Source organism: Podarcis erhardii (genome assembly GCF_964252035.2).
Source record: "Podarcis erhardii genome assembly, chromosome: 2".
Lineage (NCBI taxonomy): Eukaryota > Metazoa > Chordata > Lepidosauria > Squamata > Lacertidae > Podarcis > Podarcis erhardii.
This window is the reverse complement of record NC_138498.1, coordinates 23584342-23596418: the sequence shown is the minus strand read 5'-3', so window position 1 is coordinate 23596418 and position 12077 is coordinate 23584342. Positions and strand designations below refer to the sequence as shown.

Sequence of the window (12077 nt, the reverse complement as noted above, 5' to 3'; positions counted from 1 at the left end):
CATCTGGGTGAAAAAGTATTTGAGGGAAGACCTAACAAGGAAGTGATAGATGTTGGAGGGCTCAGCTCTTCTCATTTGCTTGTGCCCCCTTTGCTCTAAAAATATAATTTATATATTTCATAAAATTTGTACACTGTTTAATTGAAAACAATAACAACATGAAAGCAGTTTGCAAAATGATAAAACAAGAAAGTCAAGAAAAAATAGTTTAAAATATATGAAAAGTTAAAATACTAAAATACACGTCTACACACAGAGAGAGACAGACAGACAGAGACTTTCCTGGAAAGGGAACAAAAGTGAAATAAGTCTGATTCTTCCATCTCTCTAAAAATTATACAACAATAATGCGTATAGTACAGTTTCTGATTTTTCAGTACCATACAGATATACACAATTTGCATATGGAATGCCATTAAGTAATCCTTCCAAAGAAGCTGATACAATGACATCTAAGGCAATTAATGTACAGTTATATAGTCTGGGACAAATAACAATCTCCAGTAATTAGCACATCCCTCTTGTGGTTATTGATGTTTCATCCTCGGGAGTGAATAGTTGCTCTCTTGATGAAGGGAGCTCTCCATGTTTCTCAATGTAATTTCTACCATGGCTTAAAGGACGGAAGGGAGCAGATGTTGCAAGTACATGAGAAATTGGCAAGTACATGCCAATTTGGAAGAGAAGTGGGCTAGCTTCAGGCCAGAGCCTTGTAGCTCTACCCATTAATTGCTTTTCCATTTTTTTTGCTGCTTGCTAGCATTATGCTGGTTTGTTTGTTTTTTTAACCACAATTCACATGGGAAAGGGGCGACCAGAAGTTGTCCCCAAATTGGAAAAGTAGTTCTGTAGATATTGTCTAGGGGAAAGCCCTTCTTCATGCAGCACATAGTTAAACTATGGAACTCACTCCCACAGGAGGCCACCAACTTCAGTGGTTTTTTTAAAAGGATTTGACAAATTAAGGGAGGAGAAATGTAAAAAAAAGGTAAAGGACCCCTGGACAGTGAAGTCCAGTCAAAGGTGACTACAGTAATAACTCTGGTTACTCCTTGTGCCCTCCTTGCGAACGCTTCGGGTAACAAGCTCCGTTAACCTGGAAGTAGGTGCTCCTAGAAGCAAACTTTGTCCCAGGATGTGAGCGGAAGTCGTGCGCTGGAGGCAGGCCCCATTTGCAAAAGCGCGCCTCAGGTTAAGAACGGACCTCCGGAGCGAATTAAGTTCGTAACCAGAGGTACCACTGTATAGGGTTGCGGCGGTCAACTCGCTTTCAGGCCAAGGGAGCCGGCATTTGTCCACAGACTGCTTCCCCCCCCGCCAATCATTTTAATTATTTAATTAATCCATAAAGTCCATCATCTTCATCTGCCATTCTTCCACAGTTGGTAATTCTTGTGTTTTCCACTTCTTGGCTATTAAAATTTGAGCAGCAGTTGTGGCATAGAAAAATACCTTTACATCGTTCTTGGGCAATTCAGAACCTATTATTCCAAGGAGAAAGGCTGCTGGTTTCTTCATAAATGTATATTTCATCATTTTTTAAAATTCATTATAAATCTTTTCCCAGAAGTCTTTTACCTTGGGGCAAGTCCACCATATATGATAAACAGTACCTTCCTTTTCTTTGCATTTCCAACATAAATTATCACAGTTATGATAGATCTTAGCTAATTTAACAGGGGTTAAGTACCACCTATACATCATTTTCATTATATTTTCCTTTAACATCGTGCATGCAGTAAACTTAACCCCTTTCTTTCATAACCTTTCCCAATCCTCCATCATTATATTATGTCCCACGTCTCGTGCCCAATCAATCATAACTGATTTAACTTGTTCATCCTTTGTATGCCACTCCAACAACAAATTATACATTTTGGACATATTCTTAACAACTCCATATCTAACAGTATCTAACAACTCCGTTTCCAATTTGGTTTTTTCTGTTGCAAAACCCTTTCTCTTATCAATCTTAAATAATTCATTAATTTGGTAATATTGAAGCCAATTCACTTTATCTTTAATTTGTTCAAACGGTTTTAATTTAAATCCTTCGTGGTGTCCACAGACTGCTTACCGGGTCATGGGGCCAGCATGACTAATCCGCTTTTGGTGCAACAGAACACTGTGACAGAAACCAAATCCCATGGAAACACCGCTTACCTTCGCGCCACATCAGTACCTATTTATCTACTTGCACTGGCATGTTTTGAGCTGCTAGGTTGTCAGGAGCTGGGACAGAGCAACGGGAGCTCTCCCCGCTGCGGGGATTCAAACCACCGACCTTCCAGTTGGCAAGCCCAAGAGGCTCAGTGGCTTTAGACCACAGTGCCACCCGTATCCAATGGAGAAGAATAAGGTTATAAATGACTACTAGCCATGATGGCTACGCTCTGCCTTCACAGTTGGAGGCAGTAATACTTCTGGATCCCCGAAGCCACAGGAAGAGGGAGTGCTCTTGTGTTTGGGTCTTACTTGCAGGTTTCGCCACAGGTATCTAAGCTGTCACTGTGAGAACAGGATGCTGGACGAGATAGGGTCTGATCCAGCAAGCTTTACGTGATGGAGATTTGGCATAGTTCCTGCTTCATCAGTGTTACAAGGTGGATGAAGGTTATATGTTTGTATTCTTCATTTAAACATTTTTTTAAAAAAAGTTGTAACGTTTGTGTTTCTCTCCACAGCCTCATTCACTGCCCATATTTCACTTTGGGGCTCCTGAGGGTGATGTGATTAAAACAAAAACAAAAACTTGACTTGGAATAACTTGGAACAGATTTTTACATTGCCCTAATTAGGATATTCCCAGTCCTGTTATACCTCACAGCACCCCCTCCACCTTTTGCAGAACACTCGGGGGTGTTAAACAGTGCTTTAAAAGGCAGCAGTGGGAGTTATACTATATAACTCCCCTCCAAGCCAGATGCTGGGGGGGGGGCAGGGCAGTGCTCTGCTTTTCCTACCTTCTCCCTAAACCCATCTTCTAGGGTTTTTTGTTTTTGTTTTTGTTTTGTGTGGGAGGAACCTTCCGGAACATGAAGTTCCCTTCCTTGCCATTCTGAAGCTGCCTCTGGAGCAGGGAAGGTTCCCGGTTTAAACATTATTCTAATTGTAGGCTTTGTCACAAAACCACAAGGATGTCTTGCAGAAAACGCTGGTGCTTCACTCGGTGCTGACACTAAATACACACAGGTTCAGTTAAAGGCATATCCAGGCATGCTGATCGGCAGCTACGTGCTGTAGCCTTGACCCTCCGCATCTGAGCTAGCTAAATAAGTTATAGAGTGCTTAAAAAGAAGGAAAAGCGCAAGAATGCATTTACAGACAGGCTCAGGTGAACAACCTATAAATCTTTCTTGTAGATGTTTTTCAGTAAATCATTCTGAGAACCAAAGGGTACATTGAACCCCCTGAACTGAATGTCATGCCTCCCTTTGCTACAGATGCAGCTTGGACTTTTTCTCCCTCGCGTCTCCGTGTCTCTCCCTTCCACAGATCTCTCTTTGCTGTGGAAGGTACCCATGCTCAGGAACGCCTTTGCTCTCACCTGTGAAATGTTGCAGGGCATGCAGATATGTTGCATGCTGCCCGGCCTCTTCCATTTCCATTCCTGTGGCAATGTCTGGGACCAGTAGGAGAGTATGTAGCATTGGCTGCAGAAAGGAGCATTGTTTTTTGGTGGGGGAGGCAGCACATCCTGTGGCAGAAAGCACTGAAAAATGGCGAGACTCCAGCAGATCTCGGGGCTGGGCTGGAAGATGTGTAAAGGTCACAGACCAAAATGTATCTGCCTGGGTTTGCATATTGTGTCAATAAAAGGAGCCTCCACAGAGCTGGCCGGCAGCTTGCTTGCAGCTCACAGCTCACCTGCATTATCAACTCCTGCCTCGTGTCCTTCATTTCATGCTGCTTTGCCGGCAGCATTCCCCCCTTCCCCCTTTGTTTTGACAGCTTGGGGTGTGCTGGTCCAGGGGGGAGGTTACTGTGGGGCGAGGTCCAGGACCTGAGTCGAGGGTCGGCAGACAGTCCTCCACGGGCGAAGTGGGGTCCACAGCGAGGAGCTGGGCAAGGACAGGAACTCTGGGGGAACTGGACTGGGTGCTGGCCGAAACAGCTCTTCAACGACGTTGCTCCCGCAACCTGGGACCGGGCTGACTGGCCTTTATCTTCTCTGAGGCCAGGGGCGGTCCCGGCCCCCAGGAGACCCGCCTCTCCTGGCCTTAAGGCGAGCACTCCTCCTGGGAGAAACCAGTTCCCTCCGCCTCTCTGCCCTGAGCCTCTGCAGTTCAGGAGAGTCCTCAACCACCTCCGGAGCCAGAGTGGATTCACCTGGTGCCTGCTCCTGAGGATCCTGCACAGGTGCAGGCACTTCAGAATCAAGGCCCTGCCCCAGTTTAGCCGGCCCTGGAGGCGGGACTCCTGTGCAGGCTGGGATTCCTCCGGTTTAGCCTCTGAATTGGATTCCCAGCCCATCACACCTGGGAGTCGCGGGAGGGCGGCGTGGCAAAGGTCCACCATGGGTGGCTTGCTCCGCCCCTGGCGGCAGGGCACGAGTGCCACTCTGGCACCCAAGCAGCTATCCCGTGCCTGGGAGGGCACCCTCCGCGCGTGCCCCTTGGAAGCGCGCCCGTCCTGGGCAGCGCGGGCATATGCTTTGCTGCTGCTGGAGAGTTCCGGCTGAAGGGGAAAAGCCCTGAATATAATCTAAAAGTGCCTAGATGCTGCTGGATTGTGCTACATATTTACACTCTTTTCAGCCCTAAAAAATATGTGCATATATAATCCGTTCTTGCTGTCATTTCAAACACCTGAAATACAAGCCCATTCAGACCCTGAGCAGATGGAGTGGGATTGCAGACCAAAGATACACAAGTTGTCCACTTATATCCCTGGAGCATTTGAACATATTCTGATGCTGTGCTGGGACACTTTGGAACTTACTGTTCTCCATGGGACCAGTATGTGTCCCAGCAAATGACTGAATTTTCCCATCTCTGCTTGGCAGCATCCGTTGTTCACATTTTAATTTATAATTTTATGGCTAGGACAGCTTCTACCTGGGAACTCTCTGTTGACAGTAAAGCTTATAATCCACCCCCTTCCCTTTCCTGTTGTTCAGATGAATTCTATGCTAGTTCTATATGCTACAATATATTAATGTAATCTGTATGGCAATCAGTTGCAAAATCGTCCTTGGCTTCCACAGAGGTGAGATTGAGTATAAAGATCAATCTGCTATTGTGCAATTTTTTACACAGAAAACATCTCCGTAGGTTAAATGATACACAAGCTTTTAAGCAGACGTTACTAGCCGAGTTCTAATTATGAATACATTAAATGTATAACAAAAATCCACTTGTGCTATGGTAGGCACAGTTTGTAATAATGATATAACACTTCATCTGCAGGGATAATGCCACAATATAAGCATCAGCTTTTTAAATACCCAAGGCACAAGGGCCATTCTGTAACTCTTTGTTATCTGTAATTGGATTATCTCAGTTTTAACTTAACACAGTACTTTCAGAAATGTGCATTTTAGCAGATCAAGTACAATGTGTACTTGATATTTTTGTTTTGTTTTTTACTTTACTTGGTTTTTACTAAAATATTTTAATGTTGAAATGTACCCACTAAATAGAGACTTGAATTTTGCAAATATCTAAGTTGTTGCATGCACACAAACAGGTCTGCTCACACAATAGGACTTCTCCCCCTCAGCTCTTCCTCATGCCCCCCCCCCATTTCTGTTCCAGAGTGATGGTGAAAAGCCCAGAACAGGTTGGGGGGGTTGGGGGGGGGAAGGATAGGAGGGAAAGCCTTTTTACATGAGCAGAGCCATTCCATGCACACATAACCCCATTTAGCACTACCCTGAATTCCCCCCTTGGTTTATGTTTAATTTTAAAAATCTCAGCTGCTACTGAATTTAGCTAGGTTTAACTGAAGTCAAAGTCTATTCTGAAAGTTGTTAAACACTTGCACTTCTGCACTTATTTAATATTTTTGTGGACAGTTTACAACTAATGTCCTTTAAGTTTTACATTATATACATTTTGCAGTATATGCATTCTGTTAATTGAAATAAGTGTCTTTTACTCCTAATTTTAGTTATTTTTAAATGTTTTTAATTGTTTTTATTGATAATATTAACATTTCCTGTCAACCGCTTTAGAGGTTTTACTACAGTCAATTGGCATATAAATTTTGTTAATTAAATGAAGCAGGTAATTGAATAATAAATTGTTGCCAAAAGAAAAAGAGGAAGAAGTTAGTTTTCTTTTGCATCATACTGTCCCTGCCATACTGAGGATGAATCTCTTGGGGATTTAGGCTACTATTTACAAATCAGTTCAAAGGAATCTTCAAGGTCTTTTGAAAAATAATGCATTCATGTTACTTTATATATTTCATTCCTTCTCTGCCCACTTCTGGAACAAATCCATTCAGCACTCTTAAGGTTCTCCTATAATCAAAAACTATTTTTAATAGTCTCAGGTGGGCTGAGATGCTGTATGTAGAGTGGCCCAAATAGAAGCAGCTAGGGGAAGAAAGAAATGTTTGAACTGGCCCATCTAAGCTGACACATCTAGGAGCAATTTGTGCAGTTGTGAGACCACGTTTTCCTGTCAATGAACTTGCTATGAATTGCTATTAGGATCCAGGGGCCGCCTGTGTGTGTGTGTGTGTGTGAGAGAGAGAGAGAGCTCGGTTGCATGCTCCTCACAGCTTTGTCTTTAAGAACCATTCCATGTAGAGAGAATTACAACTGTCTGAAGCAGCCCTATGATGCTGTAATGTTAAATTAATAGCTAGAAATGCTTTGGAAAGGCTCTGTGTATAAAAGTTCTACAGACACATCTCGATTATTTATCCCCATCAGCCATTCTCAGGGTAGTTAGCAGATTTCTTCAAGAAATACTTTTCATTATGCGGATTACTAGGGTGAGGTTCACTTCTTTCCCCGATGATTTTGCGGCAGACCTAAATATTTTGCTTCTCCTTTTGCTTTGCAGTACAGAATTGGACAGCTGTACATGATCAGTAAACACAGCCACGAGCAAAGTGATCGTGGAGAAGGGGTAGAAGTGGTGCAGAACGAACCCTATGAAGATCCGAATTATGGGAATGGTCAACTGACCGAAAAACGGGTTTATCTGAACAGGTAAGCATTTCTGCCATTGCATTGTCCTGGAACATCTATGCAGATTTGGGAGGTAAAGTCTTCTTGTGCAGTTTGTTCTGTTTCAAGCACGGGGGGTGGGGATGGAAAACCACTGATTTATAGAATTTATGAGAAAAACCATGGGGGTGAAGGTTCTTTCCAAATGTGCAGGCTTTGCCATTGAAAAGGAGTGTGGCATGGGGGCAGAGTAGTAGTTTTGGAAATGACATACCGTATTTTTCCGTGTATAAGACTAGGTTCCACCCCTAAAAATAATGTCCAAAATTTGGAGGTGTCTTATACACAGGGGCCATCTCCCCCCATTTTCTTAAATCGGAGTCCCCCAAAATAAGGGATGTCTTATACATGGGGGCATCTTATAGACAGAAAAATACAGTACAGTGGTACCTCGGGTTACATACACTTCAGGTTACATATGCTTCAGGTTACATACTCCGCTAACCCAGAAATAGTGCTTCAGGTTAAGAACTTTGCTTCAGGATGTGAACAGAAATCGTGCTTCGGCAGCACGGCGGCAGCAGGAGGCTCCATTAGCTAAAGTGGTGCTTCAGGATAAGAACAGTTTCAGGTTAAGAACAGACCTCCAGAACGAATTAAGTACTTAACCCGAGGTACCACTGTACTTTCCTCCTCTCCATTTATTCTTAAGACATTTTGTTTAGGTTTTATGCCTGGTATATATGTGTTACAGTTGCACTTGCACAGCTCTCTGTCTCAGTGCTTCCAAACTTACCCCCTCTGTGGGCCCACTTGGAAATTGCTGAGGGTCCTGGCCAATCTTAATGATTTTTCTGCCTGCTATAGCAATTCTAATCCGCTAGATTTTGCATACGATTTTTAATTGCTTCTTTTACTTCATATATTCCAATTTGAAGTGAATTGAAATTGTAAGCATTCATCACAGATATCCCACAGACCACTTGAATGAAGCTCGCAGACCACTGGTCACAGTTTAGCAGCTGGCATGTGAAACAAAAGTCAGCACAGCTTCCCCTTTCTGTATAGATTCTGTATAGATTAGTCTAAGAATTATGCCTGAGAGAAAACAAACTATAAGGTGACATGAATGAAGACCAGGCAGGACTCCAGATACAGTGATGCTTAAAGTGCACTGAAGGTAAGGATTTGTGTAAGCAATTCCCCATAAATCCAGTCACCAGGGGAACTGCCTCCGGTGACAGCCTATGTCCTAGTCAGGACGTGCAGCAACATACAAATCCTCTCCCCTCCCTGGAGCTCCCAGTGAATTTCAAGGAATTGCAGTTCAAAAGCTCAGTGTGACATCAGGCCTCCCCAGAGTCCAGTGTGTAAGAGTTGGTCGGGTGGGTGGATGAACTCTCCAGCTCTGGGATTTGGAACGGGCAGTGCAAGAGACTTGCCTTGGTTCTGCTTTCTCAGTGCAATATGTGAGACAACGCCCTGCCGCAAGTGTCTTATACATACCAGAGGACTTCGAGGAGGAGAAGGATGGGTAATGACCAAGAATTATTACTGGTTTCTGACCCAAGCCAACATTTCTGAACACTGTATAGAGGTGTTGGCCAAACTTGGGTCTCCAACTGTTTTGGTACAGTGGAACCTCTACTCACGACCACAGTCCATTCTGGAGGCCCGTCCTTATGGCGAAACAGGTCGCTAGGAGAAGCGCCGTTGCGCGCAGGCATGGGCAATGATATTGCCACTTCTGCGCAAGCACGAACGGCGATTGCCACTCCTGCGCATGCGCGAACGGCAGCAAACCCGCCACTCACTTCTGGGTTAGCCGTGGTCGCAACTTGGAACGTCCGCAAGTGGAGGCTGTTGTAAATAGAGGTTCTACTGTACTATAGTTCCCGTCATCCCTGACCACTTGTCCTGTTAGCTAGGGATGATGGGAGTTGTAGTCCAAAAACAGCTGGAGACCAAAGTTTGGCCAACACTGCTGTAGAGAATCAAGAGAGCTAGAAATGTTTGGAGTGCATAGAAGAGAATTCCACTCATGGATCATTTATAAGCTGAACAACCCTAGGGAAAGTTCACTGATGTTGTGAAAATGTCTATTTTACACACTAGATTTGTCCACATTAATGTATCTCTGGGACGATAAGGATTTCCTGCATGGAGAAAAGTTGGCTATCAAAAGTTCAAGTCAGGATTGCACTTTCATTGAACTCCCAATGAGCAGATGCTGTAGGATAGCTTCAGGGTCCAGTCCTTCTTGAGGTTTATGTCCCACCAAAGCTGATGATAATAATTCTTGGCTTTTAAGCTCAAAAGGATTGAGAGGACTAATTAATTCATGTTTGTCATGGTCTCTCAGATTCTCTAATGTGTAAAGTATATTAGAAGATAGAAGGTGTCATCTTTCCAGTTGAAGCCAAGTTTTTTCTTTTCAAAAAAGCATTTTTGCCCGAAACACTCAAATCAGTAACTGCAGTGTTGGGAAAAGGTGCTTTAAAATTAAATCCTGTCTGACACGATGGTTCTACTTGTCTGCATCAGCAGTGTGCATAAAGTCAGTCTGGCTCACAATGCACAGAGAATTGCTTGTGGAAGTATAAGCAAACATCACTCTACAAGAGAAATGACTCATTGGGGGGGGCAACAGGTTAATGTCAGCAAAGCAAGGTGACATTATGGGGATATATATATATATATATATATATATATATATATATATATATGGCCTTGAGCATCAGTAACCTATAACAGTAAAGTGAAGGACATGATTGGGGATATCTTATTTTCCTCTTTGTGCTCTGCAATTTATTCAAGCAAAATATATTAATATCCCGAGGTCACATGATAATGTTGAAGGGTTGGTGCTTCTGCTCAGACTGAAGACTGGTTCTAAATGAAAGATTTATATTGCTCTTTTTCAAAATGTGTTGTTTAATCTATTTCAATTGCTTTCCTACTGGTAGCCTAACCAAACTTTGCTGCTTTGCACATTCACTTCTGTTCCCTTAGGTCCATTTACTTTTATTGAGCTTCTTTGTGACAGCAATATTCTGTCCATTGTATCACTGCAGTGCTACCCCAGAATTCTGTCAGCTCTGTCCTTTTCACAGTCTAGCAACAAGATTACCAACCACAGTCCACTTGCAAATTACGTTATGCCAACATGCTTCAGACCCAAACTTAGGGTTAACTTCTAACAAATAAGAACCGGAACAGGTTATCCAGCTTTCACAGTGGTGCTTCTTAGGACAATACTTCACAACTACACACATATGAATATAAAAACATGGACAGGTTAGTGCAGGGATAGGCAACCTAAGGCCCATGGGCCACAAGCGGCCCACGGGGATCGTTTAACCGGCCCACAAGTCACCCCTGAACCGAGCCACCCGCTCATCGAGTCCCTGCGTGCTGTGCTAAACTGGCGCAGTGTGGCGCAGGGACTCGCTTCTGCAGTGCCAGAAATCGTGTCTGCGCAGACCCTGGAAATCGCAGGCGAACGCATTCACACACACACACACACACACACACACAATCTAGCCCCACAAAAGGATCTCCACTGGAGTGAACTGACCCAGGTGAGGTAAACCTTGCTGACCCCTGGGTTAGTGTGTGTGACGTTAACATAAGAGAGTGTGCTGGAGGTGAAATAGTTAAACAGGTTGCCCAGTCAGGATCCAGGAGGGTGGAGTCAGTGGGACTATAAAATCAGAGTTCATTGGAGGGGTTCATGGAGGAGTTTGTTGGGAGTTGGGTGGTTGGTTGGAGTGGGCATGAATTGGGATAGAGTTTGTGGGTAGGTTGAGTTAGTGTGGCGAAATAGGCTGAGTCAGGAACAGTTAGGGGCTAGGAAGACAAGAAAATATCGGAGAGGTGGTTTAGTGAGTGAGAGCAGGTAGCGGAATTTATAGGTCTGGATAGGCACCCCATGATTGTAATGGACCGATACTGTTTATGAAACCACACACGTGTTAAACTGCAATAAATAAACAAAAGTTTATGTTTCATTTTAACCCTGACTGAACTCAGTATTGTCCCAGGTAGGGCCTGGGTGATGGCAGCGAGAAATAAAGTGGTGGCACAGGGATCAATAGACAGTGAAACGTCCGGGGGCCCTGTGTGATCGCCACAGTGTGTTCATTCAGTTTTTTAAAGGAGAATCTCTACTGGCAAGAGGCATGAATTAGCAAAATTCCAAAGATCTGTTCAGAATGTTTTGGGCTGGAAATTTGTGCAAAACCAAAAGTAGTCCCCCTTTGTGACGGAGAAATATCTAACTTGGTTAATATTTTTCACAAAACAGCTGTATTTTTAGTACTCGACCTTAAGTTAATGGCAGGTCTTAGTAAACATGTTCAGTCCATGTTCATGGAATGCATTAACTCTTCTGGGTGTGCACAAAATGACCTTGGAGTACATACGTAAAACCTATGAAATCCAATGTACGTGTCCCAGCTGGAGTAAGAATTCAGACTGGAATGCTTTATCTTAATCCTGTTCAAGGAAAGAATGTTGGACGTTTCCTTAACTCTGTAAAGGAGAAATGGTCAGATCGAAACATGGTACGTGCATGCAGAGTCTCATCCTAGTTGGTGTCTGATCCAACCTTTCGTCTTATCTTTTGCGCCTAGGGCACATATAGCAAAGAGGGGAGTGATCTCTTTTGTGTTTTCTCTTTCTCCCTTGCAATGTTCAACTTCATAGCAACCAAACTGTTTTGCTCTCATGGTTCTCTTCTTTCTGTAGCACATTGCCCTTAGGCAAGTGTGAGCTCCTTACCTACTGATTTTTGTCTAAAGCAAATGCACTAGCAAAGTAACACAGCTTTATGTCTTCTTTTTTATGGTTCTCGAAGTGGAAAGTTTCCACTATTTTTTAATATACATTTTTGCCATATATTCTAGTACAAAAACCTCTGTCTATAATTTTAATATTTTCTACCATGCAAGCT

At 43.4% G+C, this 12077-nt stretch overlaps 1 protein-coding gene across 2 annotated transcripts in view; it reads left to right on the top strand.

The window, feature by feature from the left end:
* Window positions 1–12077, top strand: part of PITPNC1 (phosphatidylinositol transfer protein cytoplasmic 1) — a 130614-nt gene that overhangs the window by 53378 nt on the left and 65159 nt on the right. For both annotated transcript variants that reach the window (XM_081849934.1, XM_081849935.1), the window contains exon 2: window positions 7017–7165. In XM_081849934.1, the coding sequence (XP_081706060.1) occupies window positions 7017–7165 (149 nt within the window). The remainder of the gene's footprint in view (window positions 1–7016; window positions 7166–12077) is intronic.